Here is a 25,444-nt window from a genome sequence, read left to right on the forward strand (position 1 = left end):
CTATGTCAAGGCCAAGCAAATCTGTCACCTTCCCGTTCTTCCTTTTGCCTAGTCTAGGTTGTAAACACCCCCAAATTGGTGGCCTGGTGTTAAGACTAGTCATTTATAAACTCATAATAGTCTCATTTTGTAACAATCTAAAAAGACACGAGTTGATCTTTATTTACATTGAGCTCTGCTAAAAGGTAGACTTCCCAGGTGATTCAGTGATAAAGAATCTCTCTGCCAACGTAGGAGATGCAAGAGATGTGTGTTTGATCCCTGGGTTAGGAAGATCCCGTGGAGGAGGAAATGGCAACCCGCTCCAGTATTCTTGCCTGGAAAATTCCATGGGCAGAGGAGCCTGGTGGCTTGCAGTCCATGGAGTTGCAAAGAGTGGGACATGATTAAGTGACTGAGTCTGCATGCCGCTAAAAGGTATATAATAGCGTTGGTTGTATGCCTCCCATCCAGTCCTTCCAGAGTAACACTCACATGTGTGCACACACACAAACACATTTTTTTTAATTGTCACAGTGATTTAAAAAAAAAAAATAGAAGGAGGCTGAGAAGCTCACAGTTAAAGTAGGGTGGAGCTCTTTTCCTTCACAGCTCGAATATTTGCTCTGGTAATCAACTCAAGCTAGTAAGCAGCACGGGTTCAGCCTTTTCATGAGCCAGATTCATCACTTTCAGACCAAAATACATGTTCATATTTGCTGACACTATTTAGACAGCTTATGTAATAACACTCAGCTCAGCTGGATAGATGGGCTAACAGTGGTATTGTTAACATCCTTGGTACAGAAGATTTTAGATTAAAGTAGAATTTTAAATTAAAATCACTAGCTGATGCAGCTTTGCAAAACAACTTAAAAAATCACCAAGCCCCAGACGTATTCGCTAATGAAATATTTGCATTATCCACCCACTTGACTCCCCTGCATTAATAGCACTCAGTAAACATGGGAGTTTGCTAGCAGGAAAATACACTTAAGTTTCCTTAGAAATGCAAACTGGTGAACAACTGTTTACTTAAATTTCTTAAAAGTGTTAATGAAATTCCTTCTTTATCCACAACATCTAGTAAAGGGACCTTCTCTCTATGTGCATTTAGTGGGTACCTATTAACAGTAAGAAAAAAAACTAAAGATTTTGAGGCTTAATTATGGAAATGGAATATGTCTAGCCTAGTGTAGGCACTAAATAATGGCAACTCTTATTATCAAATTTGACAAACACTCATTGAACAGAAACATAAAGAATGGCATAGCAAAGCAGAACTTTAAGTGATCTTAGAAGGCGTCATCATGGGGCTCTCGGGATGAGAACCTGCCTTTAGATCCTGCAGGTAGACAGAGTTCTGCCCAGATACTACTGGGAGGCCAGGCAAGTTGGGCAGAGCCAAGCCAGTGCTCCCAGGCCATCCTTCCATGTTGGGGAGTGCTCCAGGTTACACACAGAGCAACCTCTTGTCCCCGAGGATTGAGATCCTTCCATGGGCAACTGCCTGCATATCATTCCTGGATCATCCAAGCAAAGGACTCCTAACCATGCCCCCATCCAAACAGAAAAACTGCCCCTTCACCCCCTGCTTTTCAGCAGTCATGGGACACTCAAGATCCCCTATCCAGAGGGTGAGGGCCTTACGTACAGAGGGGTGGGGATAAATTTGGAAGAAGAAGCTCGGTCACCTATATTTGGGTGGAACTAAATGGTCAGGAAACTCTTGTCAAGAAGTCAAGAGATTTGAATTCTAGACCTGGTTCTGCTGCTCTTATTCCTGGCCAAGACACCTTACTTTTCTGAGTTGTCTTTCCTCATCTGAAAGTATTATATCCTTCTAGCTCCTACTTTGTCTGAATTTAAAATTATCCATTTAAATTACTTCCATTTTACTGTATTGACCACTTAACTACTAAACGTTTTCATTGCTCCACCTCTTTTTCTAAAGACATCATCCATTTGTAAGTACGCTTTATTCTACAGAATTTATCTGCTGCTACTTTATTCTGGCAGTTAAAGTGTCAAGTTAAAAAAGTATTGAGCTCAGTTCTTGGGAAAATTACTAAGCTCTGTACACAACTTACATTAAATAAAACGAATATGGTGATAAATGAAAAGAAAAATGAAATTCTTGAAACCAGAATATGATTGAATATGCACCAGACCAGAATAGTTCACACCTGCTTTCTGGTTTTGCTCTTTAGAAACATATTTGTATTAGTTTCATCACTGACTCGAGCTTCAGATGCCTCCCTACCTAGTCTTCTGAAGCCTTGGACATGTGACCTTGGTTCTCAGCCTCTTCATCTATAAATTAACCAGGTGGAACCAGCTCTCTAAAATCCTGTCTAGATTTTTAGGTTCCAATTGTGATTCATTTTTTTTTTTCAATTGTGGCCCATTTTAAGTTGCACTGTGTAGTAGCCAAAATCAACCTAAGCCCCCAAAGCATTGTCTATGCTAGCTTGTCAGTTTCTGAGATAGGGATGATGGCAAACATCCTCCCCCAGCTTTGAGTGTCCCAGGTTCTCAGAAGGCTTCTGGTTCTGTGCTCCTTCTCATTTCAGTGTCTATTATGTGGGGCTCACTTTGTAGTTTACAGGCTGCCTCCCCAGTGATTGTATCCGCTTGTGTTTCTGTCTTCTGAGCCTCTGAAATTCCCTCTGAATGGCCTAGGCCCATTCATTGGCTTTCACCCACCCAAGCCCAACACTCCCCCCACCCCACTGACATAATCCATCTCTTTCTAGACCTCTGCCTCTTCTAGAACAGTGGTTCTTTTCTGTCTTCTTGGCTACACCATGCAGCATGTGGGATCTTAATTCCCTGACCAGGGATGGAACCTATGTCCCCTGATTGGGAATCCAGAGTCCCAACCACTGGACCACCAGGGAAGTCCCTAGGACAGTGCTTCTTAAAGAGTGGTCCACAGTCAGCCGTGGAGGTCGGTAAAAATTGCAGATTCCAAAGACCCGAGCTTGACTTTGTAATTCAGGATTTCTGGAGGTGAGGTCAGGGAAGCATTTGTACAACACGTTCCCTTGATGATTCTAGGCATAACAATTTGAAATACACTGCTCTTTCACCAGTTTCCGTTTGTGGATTTTTTGTTGGTGGTGTTGTTTGTTTGTTTTTTAAGGGAAAAGGCGCTATATTAGAGACTTTTTACCAAGAATGTAAGAAGAAAAAATAGCAGTGGGGAGCGGGTTGTTCAAAGCTCTGTCCACGAATATGGCAGTTCTGGTGCTGGTGGCCTATTTCAGCCAAGTAGGAAGTCTTAGAGAGGAGAGAATTAAGTCTGGGACGCCCCAAGAGACCGTTGGAAGGTCAAGAGTCAGCAGTCGAGGCAACGGCCATTCGTCGCGGCCGCCAGGCCACAGGAAGTGCTGGGCTAGGATGCCCCGCGGCTCTCGGTCGCGATTGAGTGCCAGTTCCCGTTGCCGTTGGCAACGGCGGCCGCTCCCGTAGTCGGCGTGGCGCGTGAAGGCGGGACTTCCCGCGCCTAGGAGCAAATGCGCATGCGGCGATCGGCAGATCACGCTGCAACTCCTCTCGCGTGTTCTTGAGAACCAATCAAAGTGCGTAACTCCCTGGTCACGTGCGTCTGTTCCCGTTAGCAACGCTTCTAAACAACCCGCCCTGCCTCCGCGTCTTGCGCTGTCCAGTGTTTCTCGGCGACCCAGGGCCTGGTGAGGCTGAGCCTGGCCTCTCCAGCTTTTCCAGACCGCTGACTTCCCCCCGCCGCAATGGTGAGTAGCCGGCCTGTCGGCGCCACCACGCGCCGAGGAGATACGCGGAGCCGGGGCCTCGGAGTGATGGCGTGGCCTGCGGCGGAAATTAGTCCCGCCCTGGGCCTCTCTGAGGAGGAGACGCCGGTCCGGGTGCGAGAGGCTGTTAATCTCGGCCGAAGCCTTTCCGGGATAATCGTTGGTGGAGCCCTCTTCTAGCAGCCGCGCTCCGCCGCGTTACTTCATTCCTTGCTCCTGCCTGAAGGGCCTAGGCCAAGACACACCTCAGGTGGCTGTTGAAGAGAGCTGGAGGGAACCGTCTGCCAGCAGAAGGCGCAAAGCGGGTTTCTCTTCCATTCCAAAAACTCCCAAGTTTATACGCGTGCGAGCATACACTCACACACATAGCTCCCCCCCGCCGCCCCCTACACACACCCTTTGGCAGCATTAATTATGTTAACGAGCCGCGGAGGAAGAACGTGATAGAATACAACTTTCTTACCTGAGAGTGATACGAGAATCCCCAGGCCTCATTTTATACCTGAGAAAAACTTGAGTGACATTCCTTGTACTCTGACCTGTGCAAAAGAAGGCATGTTTTTTTTCCGGATGCTAGAGCATAACCCCGTTTGTCATTCCAGCGGATATGGAATGCCAGCTTAAATAGCAGCCATCCTTAGAACAAGACACAGTACTGAAATGTTGAGGAAAAAAAAAGATGACTACAGAGTTGGGGGCACCACCGAAATAGGCTACTGAAATACTTCAGCAACCAGAATTCCTCTTTAGCCCACGCTGTATACCAGGCACTCTTACAGCTGAGGATACAACTATGAACAAAACAAACCATTCCCTACCATTCTTGGAGCCTGTCCCACACATTCTGTTGGTTTCCATAAAATATCATGAACAAATTGAAAAAATGGTGGTGATGTCACAAGAAAATTGACATCTGCTCGAATTCTTCAGTTCAGTTCAGTTGCTCAGTCGTGTCCGACTCTTTGCGACCCCATGAACAGCAGCACGCCAGGCCTCCCTGTCCATCAGCAACTCCCTGAGTCCACCCAAACCCGTGTCCATCGGGTCGGTGATGCCATCCAGCCATCTCACCCTCTGTCGTCCCCTTCTCCTCCTGCCCTCAGTCTTTCCCAGCTTGCATTCTTATCTTCTGTCATTCCATTTCCCAGGCTAATGCTATGTCTGCTACTGAAATCAGCTGCTAATTTCTGCTCCCTTTCTTCACTCCCATCCATTTTAGAGGAACTTTTCTTTTGTTCTAAATTTCATTCTTGGTTTCAGTAATTTTTTCTTCTTGGTCTGAGGACAGTCTTTACTTGACAGAAGAGAACAGACTTGCACTGGGCACTTACTCTGCGCCAGGCACTATATGAGGAAACTGTGTGGTATAAGAAATGATTGATGCTGTCATGAGCTTATAGTCTACTTCAAGGAGCAACACCTAGGGAAAAAAAGACAGTTAATAATTTTTGTTTAGTCACTAGGTCATGTCTGACTTTGTGACCCCATGGACTGCAGCACGCTTGTTCTTTATTATCTCCCAGAGTTTGCTCAAACTCATGTCCGTTGAGTCAGTGATGCTATCCAACTATCTCATCCACCTATGTGCTAATTTTTGGAGGAAGGCATAACTAGAGTTAATGAGGGCATGTTGGGAGGCTTCACAGAGTAGGTAAAAGGGGTTTGATCTTGATGGATGAGTAGGAATTTGGTGGTCTTCTGGAGCGTGCTCATACTGCCTTCTGAGAGCAAATTGTATGCATTTCTTCTCACCTCTGCAGTGCAGTGACATGTTGACAGCTTGAAACCAGCCATGCTGGGAGTTTTTACACTGAAAGTTAGCAAGGGCTACAAATCAGTTTCATACCCCCACCCTCACCAATGCCTGTTGTTAAGCATTCACCAGCACACCACTGGGTTGGATTCAGATTCTTGAATAGGAATGGAGAGGTGCTTTTAGTCAAGGATTGCGGCAATGAGAGTGAAAGTATAGGATGTTCAAGGCTGGTAAGCAGACTAATCTGACTGAATAGGAGTGTTCTTAACAGTAGAATCTTGGGAAATGGGGTTAGAGAAAGGGTTTGGGGAGTATGGAGGGCTTATGAGTATAGATTTAATACAGTAAGCAAGAATAATTGAAACTTTATGAGTTTTTTTTTTAGCAAGTTGTGACATTGTTTTGAGATTTCCAATTGTGGGATATTCTTGCTGATACTTATGTGAGTATAAGAAATAACATTGTTTCTAATGTAGGTATTCAAGTTTATTTCAAATGCCTGGTGGAGATCTGTCTTCTTGTGAGTCACAACTCAAGTTGATTTGCAACTGTAACACATCTGTGTTCTTTTATTTATTTAAATTCTGCCATTTTTCCAAAAAGGATTTGAAAAGTGGAGTGTGGGCTTTGGAGTTAGATTTCCTGATTCAAGTCTCTGCTCTCCCACTTGCCAATTCAATAGCATAAAAAAAAAATTTCTTTGTACCTCAGTTTTCTATCTGTAAAATAGGTTTATATTTCCTTTTTCATAGGATTGTATTGAGGACTAAATGAGGTCATGCCCGGCACATTGTAACTTCCAAATGACTTTTAGATGTTATCATCATTCAGTTCAGTTCAGTTTAGTTCAGTTCAGTTGCTCAGTCGTGTCCGACTCTTTGCGACCCCATGGATGGCAGCACGCCAGAGGCCTCCCTGTCCATCACCAACTCCTAGAGTTTACCCAAACCCATGTCCATCGAGTCGGTGATGCCATCCAACCATCTCATCCTCTCGTCCCCTTCTCCTCCTGCCCCCAATCCTTCCTAGCATTAGGGTCTTTTCCAATGAGTCAACTCTTCGCATGAGGTGGCAAAAGTATTGGAGTTTCAGCCTCAACATCAGTCCTTCCAATGAACACCCAAGACTGATCTCCTTTAGGATGGACTGGTTGGATCTCCTAAATTAGAAATTTGATACTGACATTTGAAATAGTTTGAAGAGTTGGCTAACAATTCGTGTAAACTAAAACATAAGAAACTTCTTCCTTATTTCCATTCACGTTGTCTAGCCCTAAGGCAAAAAGTTAATTACCAGTTTAATTAAATAAGGTAGAGTCAGGAAATGTAAGTACATACCGCAAATGTGTTGGTTTACATTGGCCAGAATACCTCAACTGGTTGTTTTGAAGCAGTCTACCGGATAGGTAACTATTAGAGAGCATCATGATATCTTGGGTAATTCTTAAATTATTGAATTTTAACAGAAGTATTAAAAATAATGTAGGAGAAAAAAAGACTTGATGGAGCCGTTCATGTGGTTGGGGGTACTGGTCTGTAGGCCAGCCTGTGATACTTGAGAGATGCTTATAGGTTACACCTTGAAAGAGATCATGTCATCCAGGAGAGGGCATAGAGTGACAAGAGTAAGGGTCTGAGGGCAGCGTCCTGGGAAGTGCAGCTGCTTAAGAAGCAAGCGCAAAAAGAGAAGGCTACCGGTGAGATCAAGAAGGGAAGGTGGGGTTAGCAGACAGCAAAGCATCAGCCACAGTAGTTGGACTTGTTATTAAGTTGCTGGTGAGCTTTGCAAAGGCAGCTGGAGCAGCATGTAGACTGGAGGTACAAGAGCAGACGAGAGCTAGAGATGCAGTGGTAGCTGGCGGGAATCTATGGTTTTGTTTGGTTTCGCACGAATGAGGTTTGTGTGCAGTCTTCTCTATAGTCTGAAGGGAAGAAGAAACCGCTATAGAGTGTTGAGAGGAGAAGTGATTGGTCGAAGTCCCCCAGGAGCTTGAAAGAGGACAGATTAAAGCCATGAAGGAATGACCTTCAAAAGGAGCAACTCTTCCAGTTCACTTGTCAGGCACATGTCCACTGTGTGCCAGGCACTATGAGGAGTCCTGGGGACACTCAGAGAACCAGAGGGACAAGGTCATGGCCCTTGTAGTCTTCTGTTCTGCATCTACAGGTAAGGATGTATATAGATGCAACAAAGCCATGGTGATGGGCTTAGAGGGTGAAGGAGATCATGCCCAGTGACCTTGGTGGTGTCCTCCACAATGTTGGAGGCAGCCCTGTGTGCTGAGAGTAAGAGATAAGCCTGGAAAACAGGATTGCAAAATATACCTTTGTCTCCCATAAGAAAGCTATGACACATTAAATTATTCTTAAAGATAATTCTAACTTATTTAGTCCCCTGCATTGCATGTTCAATTTTATAATTTCCTTCTGTAATTTTCAATGTAGCTATAACATGAAAAAGAACTTCATCAGTCTCTAGCTTATAGTTGTCAAGCTCTCATCTGGTTTAAAATCAAGAGCAGTTGATGGCTGCGTCAAAACTAAATATATTTTTTAAGGCTGTGTGAGATGGAATAAGGTTAAGTTGCTCTAATAGAGACTTTTTTTAATAAAATGTGCCGTAAAGAATACAGAAGTTTATTTCTCTCACACTTAACAGCCTTCTCACTGCTCAGCTCAGGTATGTGGGCCTGTGCTGCTCCATGAAGTTATTTGGGGTACAATTCCCTTTCATCTTGCTCCCCCATCCCCGAGGCCATCGTGCTGTCTGCATGGTTCAGCAGAGTCTCACTTCCAGGTTTCAGAGAAATAGGGTGTGGCAGACATGTGCCCCGTGTCTTAAGGCCCAGGGTTTAGAAATAGCTTTCATTCCTCTGTTCACATCTGTTGCGAGAAGTAGTCACGTGATCACGCCTGACTTCAGGAGTGCTGGAGAGTGTTTTCTAGTTGGGCAGCCAATTCAGGATATGTGGGTTTGATCCCTGGGTCAGGAAGATCCCCTAGAGAAGGAAATGGCAACCCACTCCCGTATCCTTGTCTGGGAAATCCCATGCACAGAGGAGCTTGATGGGCTACAGTCCAGGGGCCACAAAAGAGTCGGACACAACTTAACGACCGAACAACAGCAAGCTGTGTGTCTGGAAAGATGGAAAGAACAGCGTTTAGTAGACATCTAGCAGTCTCCACCACAGGAGAGCCTGTACGTTTTCATTGCTGGTTCGTTTATTATATTTTCAAGACTAACAAATTACTTCTCTCTTTCAGGCAGAGTTGGGTCTAAATGAGCACCATCAAAATGAAGTTATTAATTATATGCGTTTTGCTCGCTCAAAAAGAGGCTTGAGACTCAAAACTGTGGATTCCTGCTTCCAAGACCTCAAGGAGAGCAGGTATCAGAGAATTCTGAGGAGACCCACTGGGAAGTGACAGTCATCCTTTCTGGTCGCCAGTGTGGGGCAGCTGTAGCAGAGGCCGTACAAACCACTGCTAGGATATGATCAATTATCCATTGCGAGCAGCTACATGTAACCTTACGGATATGTGAAATTCAAAAAATCAGATTGTGGTGGGACCAATCTGTTATTAAACACGCACATAGAATAGTTAAGGGATTGCAGAGTTTCAGAAGGGCAGTCAGGAAGGTGTTAAGTGCTGGTGGGTTAATAATTGGCTTGCTGTAGTAGAGATTCCAGAACTTTAATTACTTGAGTTATGAATTAAAAGAGTAGAGCCATAAGACATGGAATTTAGCAAGAAAACACCTATACAGTTTCATATTGAAATAGAAGAGGAGACAACAGCAGGAAACCATGAAAAGCTTGCTGACTAGTACCAAAATTGTTAGCTGACTTGTAGCAAGAGGTGATAATTCATTTGGTTGGACCAATAATGGGAGATAATGAAAGTCCATAGAAAATTTAGTGATAGGGGATAATAGGGGAAGCAGCCAAAAGGACTGAATAATAAAGAGACCTCAGGCTGCTTGGGGATCAGATTTTGGCACACCTGAATGTGAGGACATAAATAAAAAAGGTCTCCAAGTGACCTGCAACTGTGATAAACTCTAACTCACTCAGTAGCAGAGACCATCAGCTGTAGACTTACCTGTTCAATTTATTAATCTAGTCTGATAATCTGGCTTCCTGACTCACAGCAGATACAAGCAGCAGTCTGATTGGTGAGACTGTGAGATAGCCAAAGAAGGTACTTCTTTATTTACTTTATGCATTGGAGTTTGGAATACCTCAATTGCCGTTCAGAGTAATGAACTTGGGTTGCTCAAAAAAACAACATATTTTTAAGCAGATTTAGTTTGTTCTATTAAAGAATACAGGAAGATTGTTATTTTTAATAGGGACTTAAACTTCTGGGTTTTTAAGAGTTGTTAAATTCTGCTCAATAAATAAAACATTAAAGCTTGGTAGATCAAATAATATTAACTTGAGTATAACCGTGAGAGAAGTTTGGTGTGGCTCCCTGCATTGTGTCCTTATTCCTTTTGGAGTAAAGGAGAGGATGACCAGCATCAGGGCTGTAGCTCTTCATCCACTGAGTGTCTGAAGGATAGAGGACCTTGGGGGTGGAAGCAGGGAGTGGAGAGGACTGTTATTGTAAGCCTGTCATTGACAGTAGGAGGCCTGCATGCTTTCTCAAGGGTTCGGTTGTTGGGCATGTTTCCGAGATTACTGGAAATGACTGTGGGATTGAGTCACACCCCAGTGGGACGCTGGGCATGTCACCTCCACCTCCTGAGCCTGTGTTACATCTGCAGAGTGAGGGGATTGAAGCAAATGCCTCTGGAGTTCCCTTCCAACCCAAACATTCTCTGTGAAAGAGTGGGGTTTTAATACTTTTGATGATGTTCATTTTTATGGAGCTTTAATTAAGTTTTGGGGTTTTTTTCTTTCAGGTCTCAAGATGCTAAGAAAAGCAATACATAATTACCACTAATTTTCTTATAGGCATTTACTAACTTGTGAATAGCTTATAAGGTCTTTGAAATGCTAGACAACTAATACAAAGAAAGGGAGGAATTACACCTCTCAGGTGACTTATGAAATAATTAAATGTAATAAAGCTAATTTTCACCGAAAAGCTAAAGAAAAGTTAGATAGTTTGTTGCTTGTTTCTGAGCACATAACTCGTATTAAAGGATGTGCACATTTGAAGAGCGAGCCACAGTTTAATCATTTAACCAGACATCAAAAACTAATTGAATCTAAATTATTTTCCAACTGTTTTACGAATAAAGAAGATAGTTCCCAGAGAGACTTTCACTGTAACCTTTTCATCCCTTCGATGACACGATGGGGGCTTCTTAGTTTTGTTTTTTGTTGTAAATGGTTTCTGTTGTTTACGCAGAGGTTTTGGATCGTGGTTGTTTTTCAGGCTTGTGGAGGAGACCTTCACCGTCGATGAAGTCTCTGAGGTGCTGAATGAGTTGCAGGCTGTGGTCCACAGTGAGGTGGAGTCTGAGCTCATCAACACGGCCTACACCAACGTGCTACTTCTGCGGCAGCTTTTCTCACAAGCCGAGAAGTGGTACCTCAAGCTGCAGACAGATATCTCTGAACTTGAAAACAGGTAATAATATCTGTTTCCACAGTTGTGATGATAGAGGCCCAAGCGTGAACTTGAAAGCTTGTGACTGTCTCTGCTGCTGTTTTTCGTGAGCATAATGTGTGAGAAAATTTGGGTAGGATGACAGCAAAGCATCCAGTTAATGAGTCATCTCTTAGGTGCCACTCAGAGTCCTCTTCAGAGTGCCCTGCTTCCACTGTTCCTAGGTGTGATAAAGGCCTCTGGGGTCTATGAGATTGCTCTGAAGGCGACTAGTAATTATTCCTCGTAGTGGCTTTGGTTAGCCTGATCAGTATTGTAGTAAGTTTTTAGAGATAGGTCAACTAAGAAGTAGAGGTTATGAAACAGATTTGAAAAATTAATTCAACTAGCATCAATTCACACTTAGTATGGGAAGTTTACTTCTAAATTAATTGCATTAAAATTATATACCAATCTTTAAAATAGGGAAAGTTTTCTGGGAAAGTTTTCTTAGAAAGTTTTGTAATCTGAACAACATCAAGAAGCTCACTTATTTTTTAAAAATATGGTAAAGTCAGTGAAATTGATACTCCCTCTTCGAAAAGTCATGCCAGACATCTGGAAAGGCTGACATGGAGCCCGGGGGCTGTTTGCTAAGCACAGATGCAGTGCAGCTCACGGTCTGTGCCGAGCGCCACCGGCTGTGGCCTTGGGTAGGGTGAGGCCATCTAGCTAAACCATCTAGCTTCACCAACTGTCAGGGGGCAACTGGTGAGAAAACTTTGAGAAACTGACCTGTTAAGAAGCTTAAAAGAATAGTTACTACCACTCACTATAAAAGCTTTTGTATAGTCAGTCTCCACGTACTTTTGCAAATAAGAGGAAATGTTCAGGAGGAAACCATCTGTCTTCCTTGAGAATTTACCATACTCAGTAGATGTGAACTAATTCCATTTTTCCCAGGCTATTCTATTAAAACCAGTTTTCCTTGAACCTCTTACCAGATAACAATGTATATTATATTATAGAGCAGTTTCCCTTTAGCACTTCAAATATATGGTGTTGACTACAAGCTTCAGACATGGTTATATTAACATTGTAGTTTAGTTCTGGCAATTATATTGTGCACTCAGTAAGTACAAAATAGTAGGTGCTGTGGGGATTCAGATTTCAGTGCATGGAGCTTAGCTCTTCTGCCTTCAGTGACTAGCGCCATCTTTGATGGGACGAAGTTGTGTACCTCTTGCTCTTTTGTTTCTATCGTGTAATAGGTTGGTGCCAGTGCTTTTATTCGTCTTGTGTGTATGATGCAAATCTGTTCTAAACAATTATTTTTTCTTATTTTCTTTTATCGTCAAGAGAATTATTAGAGCAAGTTGCAGAATTTGAAAAAGCAGAATTTACATCTTCAAATAAAAAGGTAATTTTTGGTCCATATCTTAATAGGCACTGTTTAGCATCCTCAAATTGCTTAGAACACTCAGAGGCTGAACTGAGAGAACTCTCAAGGAAAAGCATTCAGCTGAAGACCAGAATTCAAAAGTTGCCTTGTGGATTTTTAGGCAGAAGAAAAGCTTTGGAGATTACTATGAAAAACTTGTTTTTGTCTGCTGTCTCACACACATGCGTGCGCATGCCCACAGCATCCCTTCAGTCCACCTGCCTCCCCACTTGTGCAAGCTCTTCACTCGGGCATCCTGGCACTGTCACTCCCCAGCTGTGTGACCTCCAGCAGGTGACTTTGAGACAACTGAGCCTCGTTCTCCTCATCTCTCAAGTGGAGACAGTACTAGTCATTACCTACTTCCCTCTTGAATCAGTCTCGTTATCTACAGTGACCTTCCCATTGTGTGCATGTACCATGAATACCCCGTGGTGCTGCGTAGTAAAACACTGCCGAGTGAATCCATGAACGTACACATACAAAAGAGTTTTCTGATTGTTCCTTTGGAACTTATTTCTAGCGAAGAAATTTCTGGCTCAGAGGGCATGAGTTCTTTTGCTGTAATACATATTGTAGAACGTCTGTATCAAGTTGTGTCAAGTTACTCATCTGCAATGTAGCTTACCTAAATCCTCATCATTATTGCAATTTTGGGGGGTTCGTGCAGAAATCTTGCTTCCAGCTCCCATGGTATAAAACCTCAGTCCCTAGGCACTAGGATCTTTATCTGCTCTGGCTTTGACTACCATCCCTCCCACCTTTCTCTTCCACCTGTTTGTTTGTTTGTTTAAGATACAAGGAGGATGGGTTTCATTCCAGGCTCTGTCCTAAGCGCTGGTATGTAATAGAGAAGCAAACCCATAAAAGTCTAGCTGACATCCCATTGATAGGTTTGCACAGTGTCTTCCACTTAAAAAGTACCAGGGTTCAGTGATTAGAGGCGCTTTATTTGGGGGTGATTTCAGTTTGGTTTCTTTGTCTCAGTCCATCATAGACAGCATGAAGCCAAGACTCGCTCCACTTCACGAAGGCGGAGCAGCAGAACTGCTGAACAAGGTGAGGTTGCCATCACTTTGAGAAATGGGAAACTCTAAGGATGTGTGCTGGCTGCCTGCACAGCTCTAGGTGGAGACTGGGGTGAAAGGTCCGGCTTCTGTCCCCTGAGGGTAATTAGTCCATCAAAGTAGTTGTCCTTAATGGCACTTAGTAAGAGGTTTATAAAAAATAATTACCAATATACAGCTATTTTTCATGACTCTTTTGTGTTTTCAACATTATGCTAGATGTTGTTACATAAAAAGAACAGTAATACCTGGCTTTTGGCCCTCAAGACCTTATAGTCTCATTGGAAAGGGATAACTAACATTCTAGAAATGGAGACCTCTGTGCCACAGGGTGACAGAGAAGACACAGTGCCATGTGGGTGAGAGTCGAGGAGGACTGGGTGTTGGGTACAGTTCAGCCCAAGCTGGGCTGAAAGGTGAAGACAGTGAACTGTCAGAGAGAAGGGGCATGAGCCGCAGGGGAACAGAGTGGCAGCAGTCCGAGGCAGAGCGGAGGCTGGCATGCCTCGGAGCAGAGTGCAGGCTCTCCGCTGGGCAGTGACGTGTGTGCTGGGGCATAATGAGACTTCATTGACAGGTGACGCTCGTGATGGAGCCGCTAACGAGCGAGGGCCTTGGGCCTCCGCTCATAGGAACCGTTTAGGGGTTGGACACAGGGTATGGAATAATGGTGATTGTGTTTTGAGGATAAGTGGCAAGTGCCATGCTGTGTAGGCCAAGAACAGACCAAGAGCTTCAGGATCAGCTAGGTGAAAGATGGCAGAGGAGGGGACTTTGGGAAAAGGCTGAGAATAGAGGGCTGAAAAAGGTCTGAGAGACTATGAAGGAAGGAACTAGAAGTCTTAGAGCCAGAGATGACTCATAGATGTTGAGGCTAGTGGACTGGGTGAAACTGGGATATTACCAGTAGCCAGGGCATGCAGACTCTGGAGTTTCTATGTAGTTTAAAAATTAAAAGTATGAGTGAAACAAGTAATTTCAAGGATGAAAAGTACTTTGGCTAACATAGTAAAACTTGAATTTATTCACAAAGGAAATTACAAGACTTCAAGAAGAGAATGAGAAATTGAAATCAAGACTGAAGACCATTGAATCACAGGTAACTGAGAAATACTTAAAACAAAATTATTGAAAGCATTACTTACAGACTAATATTGAATGTTTTCTGTTTACTCTTGATTTTAGGCAACAGATGCATTGGATGAGAAGTCAAAGCTAGAAAGAGCACTGCAAGATTTACAGCTTGAGCATGGGACTCAAAAGGTGAAATCAGTCTTAGCTTTTTCACATTTTCCACATAGAATCAAGTTATAAACTTATATGAAGTCTTAGTTACTATTATGCCCTACCACTGGCCACTCCCTGAGAAGGAGGCCACCACTGTTGTCCTGCATCGAGACAAACTTGTCCAGGAAAGGCCACGTGAGCACCTGCTGAGGGCAGTGGGGGCACGTACATGGCTTGTGTGCTTCACGTGTCCCGGAGCCCATGGGCATCTAAGATTTGCTTAAATTTTTTTTTTTTTAAGTTCTTTTCTCTTTCACTTTCCCATTCCAATTCTAGTGGGAAAGAGAGAAGAATGGAAGAGTTCTTAGTTAATTGGATTTGTTGTTGTGGTTTAGTCACTAAGTCCTGTCTGAGGCTTTGCAATCCCATGAACTGTAGCCCGCCAGGCTCCTCTGTCCATGGGATTTCCCAGGCAAGAATACTGGAGTGGGTTGCCATTTCCTCCTCCAGGGGATCTTCCCCATCTAGGGATCGAACCCCGGGTCTCCTGCACTGACAGGCGGGTTCTTTACCACTGCACCACCAGGGATTTGAATTTGGGTTTTATTGGGCAGAACTTATTTTTACTTAAATTTCCCTTCGGGAGTATGATAAAATGAAATGAATTTATTAGTTGTGCATCTTCAGATCCACCTGTGTCTAGCAGGGCTTGTATACAACAGTGAAATTCCGTGTTAAAGTTCTCCAGGTCTGTCTGAGTGGGGTGACTGAGTCCTGCTCCACCCTGGAAGTCATCGTGGGCACAGTTCTGCCTCGTGTGGCCTTTGCATCGAGATGAGATGCTGTAATAGGACCCCGTCAGCAGGGCTGTTTGACTGAATCTTCATCACAGCACTGACTTGCCTAGTGGTTTTAGTGCCATTTTAAATGTCTACTAAATAATCCCCAAACTTGCTTCATTACACGTTGGTTACACTTTTTCTGTGGAAAATTTCAAACATGTATAAGAATAGAGAGAATAGTGTAATGTAGCCCAGGCGCTCATCACTCAGCTTTACCACTCAGTCACCAAGGCGTGGCCAGCCTGTTTCATGTTAACCTCTACTTTCTTCTCTCTCCCCCATGTTTTTTTGAAACGAATTTCGGACATTAAATTATTTCATCCGTAGATACTTTTTTAAAATAAAAGGATACTTCTTACATGGCTAAAACGAAAGGAAATATATATGATTTTCAATCATTAGATACCAAGGGCCATAAATTTATAAAAACAGCTGAATACTCTGGAGCAGTTGTATAATTTCTCAAAAGTAAAACAGTTGCATTTTTGGATGATAAATTTGTTTTACAAGCCAGTGAAGACTTTGCTCCAATTTTACTTTTTTAAGATTTGGCAAAAGCAAAATGCATACAGAGATCCAGTGAAATAAGATCTTTTTCAAGACCAGATTTCAAAAATAAGGAATTTTTCTTTTGTTGATGGTAGTGCTTCATCTTCATAGTTAGCAATTATAGACCATTTTCCTGTCTTATTAATGTTATTCTTCTTTACATTATAAATTGTATCTGGTAAAAAAAAACATGATCCAGGTAGAGAGAAGATCCAGCTGCTTATATTACACAGACAAAGTGTGCAAATATGTGTATATCAAATTAAGATAAAAAACTTAAAGTCTTCTAAATGTAGCAAGCTATATAGTCAATAAGCATTAATTAGGCTCTCATAATATTGTGAAACATGTCTATTACATTTTTTATATTAGTTGTATTAATTTTATTATGTTTCCATCTGTATCATTTAAAATTCTTCACCAGGATTTTTTTGACTGTGCTGTGTCTTCATTGCTGCCCAGGCTTTTCTCTAATTGCAGCGAGTCAAGGCTTCTCTTGTTGTGGAGCTTCGGCTCTCGGGCACATGGGCGCAGTAGTTGCAGCTCCCAGGCTCTAGAATTGTGGTGTATGGACTTAGTTGCTCTGCTCCATGTGGGATCTTCCTGGATCACAGATTGAACCTGTGTCTCTTGCATCGGCAGACGGATTCTCGACCGCCGAGCCACCAGGGAAGCCCCTCACCAGAATGTCTTTTACCTTGACTTTTCAAAAATGAAACCTGTTTGCCACCCCAACTCTGGGAAACACAACCTTGTCAGATTTAGGATCTCACCTCTCTTGTTCTTCTTTTGGAATCCCAGCAGCTCATAAATCGTATTTGACATCCTTGGAAATCAGTGACTGCTGAGTGACTGTGTATGTGTGCAGGACACCATGCTCTGGGTACCGAGTGACCCTCCCAGACGGCAGCGGCAAAGGAGGCTGGCGGGGGAGGCTGACATGCGCACGCAACACACAGCCTCCTCTCTTTCCATCGCTGAGGTGTTGAGTCTAAAGCTGTTGCTATTTAGGATGTCAGCGTGAAATTATGTGGATGTATGTATTTTTCATAGGATTTTATAAAGGCCCAAGACTTGAGTGACTTGGAAAACACAGTTGCTGCTTTAAAGAGTGAGTTTCAGAAGACACTTAATGACCAGACAGAAAACCAGAAATCCCTGGAGGAGAATCTAGCGACGGCCAAGCACGACCTACTCAGGGTACAGGAGCAGCTGAGCATGGCTGAAAAGGTCAGGTTTGTCTGTCCACATCCAATTCAGTGATGAATGCAGTGTAACTAAGGGAAATCTGGATAGCTGCAGATTCACTTTATTTTTTCTCAAGGTATTAGGCAGTTTGTGTTCTGAAAGATTTACCACTTGTGGTAAAAAGATTCCTCTCTCCTTGACACTAAAATATCTGTAGTAATAAAGAGCCTGTACTCCTTCCTGTTGTGTGCTTACATCCACCACCCTGATCCCCACGTTGCTGTTCCTGATCATCCCGCTCACAGTCTGGCAGAGGGATGGGTGGCATTTTTCTGAAGGGTTCTGTCCCTGTTTCTTAATTTACAAGCAGTATGTGGAGAACTGTTCTTTTTGCTTTAGGGATTAGACTCTTAAAAATATACAAGCAAAACTGTAAATGAATTTAAAATCCTCTTCTTAAAATACTGGCACTACTTTGGGATTTAGAAAGAAGAGCATGCCTATTTTATCTGAAAATGAATTTACTTTTTCAAATAGATTTCCCATGTCTGTTGCATAGTATGAGTTATTTGTTAATATTGTACTTGGGAAATGTTACCATTTTATTGGCTTCTCACTTGAAAGAATGTATTTTTAAAGTCTGAATAGCCTTAATTTTATATAAATACATTAAAAATAAATTAGAAAATAAAATCAGCAGAGTATTAGTAAATTAGGGCAAAAATGTATATTTTCATCAGATGTGTTCTTTCTTTCCTTAACTATTTCTTATTAATGGACTGAAATTTTTCCCTATGTAGGAATTGGAGAAGAAATTCCAACAAACAGCAGCTTATCGAAACATGAAGGAGATTCTTACCAAGAAGAATGACCAAATCAAAGACCTGAGGAAAAGGCTGGCGAAGTAAGCTGTGCTGGTCCTACCGCTTGGATTGTCCCCCTGCTGGGGTGATGTCTGTCCTTCGTTAAGTCTAATCTCCTGTCCGGAGAGGTCAGGCCAGTGGGGAGTTGCTTTGTCATTCAGTCCAGCAGCCTGTGTTTGGGGAAGGCAAAGGGGCTCTGGCCAGGCCTCATTCGTCACACCCACTAGGGTTTCTTTTCAGGTTCAGCTGGACCTTTAGAGTCACTCAGGGCCACACTGGGCTGCTTTTGCCATGGATTCTCTCAGCAGGATGTTGGACAGACACCTCAGCAGGCGCACAGGGCAGCACCAGGCATTTCTGCTCAGTGGTGTCCTTGCTGCAGTCCAGGACCTGCTCACACTGTGCTCCCACGTGACACTTTTGTTGTTTAATTGCTCAGTTGTGTCTGACTCTTTGTGACCCTGTGGACTGTAGCCTGCCAGGCTCCTCTGTCCATGGAATTTTCCAGGCAAGAATGCTGGAGTGGGTTGCTCTTTCTTTCTCCAGGGGATCTTACAGGGATCGAACATGAGTCTCTTGCACCTCCTGCATTGGCAGGTGGATTCTTTACCATCTGAGTCACCAGAGAAGCCCCCACACGACAATTCAGATGCTACAAAATGAGATCTGCGTGTGGATGCCAGAGCCAGTGTGCCTTAGAAGCCCGTGCCCCATGTAGGAGGGGTGTCTCTGGTACAGCCACGTGATGCTCCAGCAGGGATGTGTCCAAGAACTCACTGCACGTGGGGAAGTCTAAGCCCTGGTTTCTGCTGTGGATGTGTGGTTGGCCACAGTTCTTGTGGTCCAGATGGAGTCTTCTAATCAGGGTCATTTCTGCCATCGGTGGTTCTGCCTGGAAACTCAGTTGACATTTTACCTTTATCAGAGTTCCAGGGTACCAGAGCTGAAAAGTGAATCCCAGATCAAACTTCTCCTTAGAGAAGGGGGTTGGTTAACCTTGTACTCACAAGGCCATATCAGCTGTTTGTGTCCATCAGGCCTTCGATTAGATAATTACCAAATCCTTAGTCTACTAAGCTGACACGGGTATAGATGCCACATGTAGTAGAGACTTGGAGCCTGACGGTATGTCAGTGGTTATCTGGTCCATTCTCTGGTCCAGGGATCCTCCGACTCACCCCCATCAGGCCTTGAACGAATCTGACTTGTACCACAGCAGTGATTTTAGATGAAGGATGCAACACTGCTGGCTTAGTCACTGCAAGTGTTTCAGGTAAACTCAGTTGGTACAACAATTGACATTATGCTCTTAATTAAATACATATCTCTTTGCAGATACGAACCTGAAGATTAAAAACTGATGATTTCATCTGGAAGCTGCCACAGTATGACAGTACAAGCCCTTTCTCACCTCAGGCATGTATTTGAAGTAGTTTGTTATATTCCCTCTGTTTATTTTTCTAAGATTTAGACTTTGCTTATGATATTTAGAGCTAGAGTTCCTATTTCAGTTACCTAATTGAGAAGAGAGAAAACCTCCTGACTGATTCTGGCTGGTCATCCCAAACTCCTCTCTGCGAGTGCTCCAGATTCTTAGGTCAAATGCAGTGAGAATTCTTTATAGTAAAGAAAGACTTACCGTGTTGCATTAATATAAAGAGTACACCTTTTCAATAAATGTTAAAGCTAGCATTGTCTACAGTTGTGCATTCCCTAGAATAAAAATATAGAATTATTAAAGATAGTTTATTATAAATAAACCTTATTTTTAAAAATGAAATCTAAATTGTTTTCTCTATGTGATCATCAAAAAATACATATAAATTTGTTGAAAATGTGAATGCCATCTATTATAGGCGTCATTTTTACCAATTATAATGAAAGTTAGCAGTGAACATGAGGATTTGATTAACTCCTTCAGTGAGACATTTTTTGCAGCATACCTTATCATAAGTCTGTATTACTGATGAAGAAGGCGGAGGCATCCTTGTACTTCTACAGTTGAGAAAGTATCTGGACTCAGAATAAATGTAATCTTTATACTTCAGTTTATAGAATATTCTATTAAATTATATGTTGAATGAGAAGACTTTTGAAAAGATCTCTGTTCAACGTAGAATCAGTTACTAGACTTGAGATTCAACTTTTGATTATAGTTTATTTATTTAGGTACATCTATAGTAACTTCATTTTCAAGAGGTTTTGATTATATTTCTGTTGGCCTGCTTTTTCTTGTGTATGTTTTTGGATAAGTCATTAGAAATTAGGTATCTGTACTTGCATAATGCAACAATATACTATAAGTATAAACAAAAATAAAGTTCATAAAGCATTAATGCTTCAGAAGGAAAGTACTTACTTTTAACACATTATTTAGAAAGTAATCATTCCCACTTCCACAAGATTCTGTTCACCAAGAAGAGTTTACTGATTTGAGGAAAAGGTTTGTTTTTTTATTCAAGCTTTTAATACTAGCCTTGAATTTGTTGTTTTTCTTGTAGGTTTTATATTAAAATACTGAAGGAACAAATGATAAAGGGTAAGATAACTTCCCCCCAAAAGGACACAGAAGGCAATCTTTAAAAGATAATTGAAGGAGAGAAGCGAGGTAGAAAGCCAGTCGTGAGCCAGCCCTTACTGCATAGTCACTCCTCCCTCACCCGTCCCTCGCTATGCAGCTCACTCCTTGGGTTCTGTGTCCTTTTAGAGCTTTCACTGAGTATTCCAGTCACAGACCATACTTCTTTAGGCCAGAATTCATTCTGTCTCCAAAAACTATTCCATTATTTAATGGGCCAGGATATTCTGTTAAATTCAGAAACAGACTTTTTTAAATGGCTTGGTGTCTTTTAAAAACCACATATTTTCTCCTTACCTTAGTTTGATGCATAAAGAAGAAAGTTATCTTGAAAAACCTATGTCGGTAGGTAGAATTTCAACTTTGTATTTTTTCTTTTTTCATAGCAACTTTGAAATATTCTGTTTATCCAGTTCAATAATAAATCAAAAGTCTTTATGACACCGTAAAACCTAACTATGCCCTGCATTAAGGTAAACAAACATGACATTCTTTGGCATAAATTAACAGGATGATTCTTCACCATATAAATACTTTTTGTGCCTGGTTGTGTCACTGTGTGTGTGTGTGTGTGTGTGTGTGTGTGTGTGTGTGTGTGTAACTCATGTGCTTAGCAAAAATGCAGTAGTGAAGTTTTTTTTTTTTTAACATTTTCCTAGTCTTAAGACTTATCTCATTTAACTAAGCAAGTCTTTTTAGTTGTTGTAATTTGCATTTGTAAGAAGGTTGCCTCAAGGCCTGATTGAGCTTCCAGTGTGCTAAGCTGTGCAGACCCTGCAGAGTGGCTGTCACAGTGCAGCTTTAGTTTAGCTTAAATACTCAAAGCTCCTGCTAAATTATGACTCAGACTTTTATGGACAAAAATAAAATGTAAAAGGTTTTTGTTACTAATTTCCTCTGCTCAGAATTTAAGTGTTCATTTTTTCCTCATAATCCATTTTGAGGCATGTTAGTGTTGAATGATCGTTTGTTTATGGCTTGTATAACTCATAAGGAAAACACTGCTGTGTGATAAAACCTTTGCTGTTTGTTATTTCCATTCTGATGAGTTGAAAAGAGTTTATAGAGATGTTTACTTATTTATTTATTTATTAATGTTGAAGTATAGTTGATTTACAGTGTTGTGCTAATTTCTGTTATACAGAAAAGTGACTCAGCCACACACACACACATACTTTCTTTTTTATGTTCTTTTCCATGGTGGCTTATCCCAGGAGACCACATACAGTTCCCTGTGCAATACGGTAGGGCCTTGTTTATCCGTTCTAAAGGTAATAGTTTGCATCTACTAACCCCACACTCCCAGTCCATCCCTCTCCCTCCCCACCTCCCCCTTGGCAATCACAAGTCTCTTTTCTAAGTCTATGAATCTGTTTCTGCTTTGTAAGTTCATTTGTATCATTTCTTTAGATACCACATATAAGTGATATCATGTGATACTTGTCTTTCTCTGATTTACTTCACTTACTATAATAATCTCCAGGTCCATCCCTGTTGCTGCAAATGGCATTATTTCATTCTTTTTTAATGGCTGAGTAATATTTCATTGTATACTACATACCACAGCTTCTTTATCCATTCCTCTGTCAGTGGACGTTTAGGTTGCTTCCATGTCTTGGCGATTGTAAACAGTGCTGCACTGAACATTGGGGTGCATGCATCCTTTCAGAACCATGGTTTTCTCCAGATGTATGTCCAGTAGTGGGATTGCTGGATCTTATGGTGGCTTTTTTTTTCAAGGAACCTCCATAGTGTTCTCCACAGTGGCTGTACCAATTACGATGCCACCAACAGTGTAGAAGGGTTCCCTTCTCTCCACCCCCTCTCCGACGTTTATTGTTTGTAGACTTTTTTATGGTGGCCATTCTGACTGGTGTGAGGTGATGCCTCATTTTAGTTTTGATTTGCATTTCTCTAATAATTAATGATGTTCAGCATCTTTTCATGTGCTTCTTGGCCATCTGTGTATCTTCTTTGGCGAAATGTCTGTATAGGCCTTCTGCCCGCTTTTTTGATTGGGTGGTTTGTTTTTTCTTTGGCATTGAGCCATGTGAGATGTTTGTAAATTTTGGAGATTAACCCCTTGTTGGTCACATCATTTGCAAATATTTTCTCCCATTCTGAGGATTTTTGTGTTACAGTTTCTCTATCTGTCTGTTGATGGATACTTGGGTTGCTTCCATGTCTTAGCTATTGTAAATAGTGCTGCTATGAACATTGGATGCATGTGTCTTTTTGAATTAGTCTTTTTGTTTTTCTTCTGGATATATACCCTGGAGTGGAATTGTTGGATCATTGGGCAGTTCTGTTTTTAGCTTTTTGAGGAACCTCTCTATTGTTACCTGCAGTGGCCGTACCAATTTACACTCTTACCACAATACATTCTTGCCATGTGTTTTGGTACGCTAAAGTAACATCTTTATAGCTGCTCCAGAGTCCACTTATATCATTATATATCCTAAACAAATAAGCCACCTTATTTTTAATCACCTTTTTGAGATAAACTTTATAGCAATAACATACGTGCATTTTAAGATCCTGTTGGATGGATTTTGGTTGATGCAGTCACCCATGCATGCACTACCACAGTTAAGATAGAGACATTTTCATCACCTACAAATTCCTTCCTGCCCTTCTACCGTTAGTCTTCTCCACCCTGGGCACTGGGAAGCCACTGGGAAGCCACTGATGTGCTGTCTTATGATAGGTTAGACTTGCCTTTTCTAGAATTTTCATATGATCTCACATAGTATGTCCTCCTCTATGCCTGGCTTCTTTAATACCTCAGCAAAATGTATTTAAGATTATCCATATTGGTGCGTGTATCAGGAGTTCATTCCTATTATCGTTGAATCATATTCCATCATATGCTATCTCACAGTTGTGTTGATCTATCCAACTAAACTTTAGAATAACTTAACCAGTATTTACTACACTTCACTTGGGAGTTGAAGATTAGACACTCTCTTTAGACAAATTTGAGATGCCTCCCTTCCCTGACCTCCAAATGGGGATTTGGTAGGTGGTAGACTGTATGTCCAAACATTAAGGTGTGGTTGGGGCTGAAGCTACAGCGTCGTGAGTTACAAATGTAGAGGTGGCTTTTAAAAAACAGTTAAGAAAGATCCAGAGGTGAGTGTAGGTGAGAAGCCCGGGAGCACTCCAGTATCACAGATCATGGAGAGAGGAAGAATAAGCAGAGGAGAGCAAGGAGGAAACCAGAAGACAGTGCTGTCCTGGCAGCAAGCCTGGAAAGGCCCCCCAGGAAGAAGGAGTGATCACCTGGGTCAGACTCGGCTGGGTGGTCAAGGGAGGGAGGCCTGAGAACTGGCCGCTCAAGTCAGCCATGTGGGGATCATCGGTGACCTGGACGGTTTTAGTTAGAGTGGCAGTGGGCAGCCTGGAGCAGGAGACTGTTAGAACCGATGGGAGGAGAGAGTGTGGAGACAGAGTGGGTATTGACATCTCTTGATGAGTTTTCCTAGAAAATAAAGTAGAAACAGGGCAGAAGCCAGAAGGAAAAGCGGGGTCAAGCAAAGAGATTGTTTTTCTTGAGCTGGAGAAGCCACAGCGTGGATTCTTACCAGAATGCCCACCCCAGGGAGCTGGGATCTGGGTTGTCCTGTTTACTCATGCTTCCCCAGTACCTAGAGCAGGGCCCACCCAGCACATGGGGACAATCAGTAATTACCTCTAAGTAAACTGACAAATCAGACCTGATAAACCAGAAACTCACATTATATGCTAAATGGTGATAAGGGCCAAAGAGATAGAATGAAGCAGGCAAGAAGGGTAGAAAAGGTGGGGGTGGGAGTTGACCTGTCAGCTAAGCTTATCTCTGAGGCCTCAGGAAAAGGTGACTTTTGAGCAAAACTCTGAGGAAGTACAAATAGCTGTAAAAAGAAGAGAAGCAAAAAGCAGAGGATAAAAGGAAAGATATACCCATTTGAATGCAGAGTTCCAAAGAATAGCAAGGAGAGATAAGAAAGCTTTCCTCAGTAATCAGTGCAAAGAAATAGAGGAAAACAATAGAATGGGAAAAACTAGAAATCTTTTCAAGAAGATTAGAGATACCAAAAAACATTGCATGCAAAGATGGGCACAATAAAGGACAGAAATGGTGTGGACCTAACAGAAGCAGTAGATATTAAGAAGAGGTGGCAAGCATACACAGAAGAACTATAAAAAAAGATCTTCGTGACCCAGATAATCACAATGGTATGATCACTCACCTAGAGCCAGACATCCTGGAATGCAAAGTCATGTGGGCCTTAGGAAGCATCACTACGAACAAAGCTAGTGGAGGTGATGGAATTCCAGTTGAGTTATTTCAAATCCTAAAAGATGTGAAAGTGCTGCACTCAATAGGACAGCAAATTTGGAAAACTCAGCAGTGGCCACAGGATGGGGAAAGGTCAGTTTTCATTCCAATCCCAAAGAAAGGCAATGCCAAAGACTGCTCAAACTGCCACACAATTGCACTCATCTCATATGCTAATAACGTAATGCTCAACATTCTCCAAGCCAGGCTTCAACAGTACGTGAACCATGAATTTCCATGTGTTCAAGCTGGTTTTAGAAAAGGCAGAGGAACCAGAGATCAAATTGCCAACATCCGTTGATTATCGAAGAAGCAAAAGA

General features: G+C 42.2%; 1 protein-coding gene across 3 annotated transcripts; it reads left to right on the forward strand.

Annotated features, from left to right (window-relative positions):
• The first annotated feature begins 3,585 nt into the window (after window positions 1-3,585).
• Window positions 3,586-24,705, forward strand: LZTFL1 (leucine zipper transcription factor like 1). Of its 3 annotated transcripts, XR_014064281.1 has the most exons (12): window positions 3,586-3,734; window positions 8,772-8,896; window positions 10,896-11,090; window positions 12,408-12,468; window positions 13,477-13,548; window positions 14,590-14,655; window positions 14,742-14,819; window positions 17,228-17,404; window positions 18,163-18,266; window positions 19,561-19,641; window positions 20,727-20,764; window positions 21,106-21,691. XR_014064281.1 is itself a non-coding variant. In XM_081526026.1 (10 exons), exons 1-10 carry the CDS (start codon window positions 3,732-3,734, stop codon window positions 19,577-19,579), a joined length of 900 nt encoding a protein of 299 aa, XP_081382152.1. In that variant the 5' UTR covers window positions 3,586-3,731; the 3' UTR covers window positions 19,580-19,915. The 3 variants fall into 3 exon arrangements, 1 of the variants encoding a protein (XP_081382152.1); XR_014064280.1 differs by having other exon boundaries at window positions 20,727-24,705; XM_081526026.1 differs by lacking the exons at window positions 20,727-20,764; window positions 21,106-21,691 and having other exon boundaries at window positions 19,561-19,915.
• The last annotated feature ends 739 nt before the right edge of the window (window positions 24,706-25,444 follow it).

The sequence above is a fragment of the Giraffa tippelskirchi genome, chromosome 9 (genome assembly GCF_054371585.1).
Source record: "Giraffa tippelskirchi isolate mGirTip1 chromosome 9, T2T-mGirTip1v1.2.pri, whole genome shotgun sequence".
In the NCBI taxonomy this organism is placed as follows: Eukaryota; Metazoa; Chordata; class Mammalia; order Artiodactyla; family Giraffidae; genus Giraffa; species Giraffa tippelskirchi.

Excerpts from the sequence above, each read along its gene's own strand:
- LZTFL1 (XM_081526026.1), top strand. Across the intron at positions 11,091-12,407 it reads ATCTCTGAACTTGAAAACAG|AGAATTATTAGAGCAAGTTG; the intron begins GTAATAATATCT and ends TTTATCGTCAAG. Across the intron at positions 12,469-13,476 it reads TTACATCTTCAAATAAAAAG|TCCATCATAGACAGCATGAA; the intron begins GTAATTTTTGGT and ends TCTTTGTCTCAG.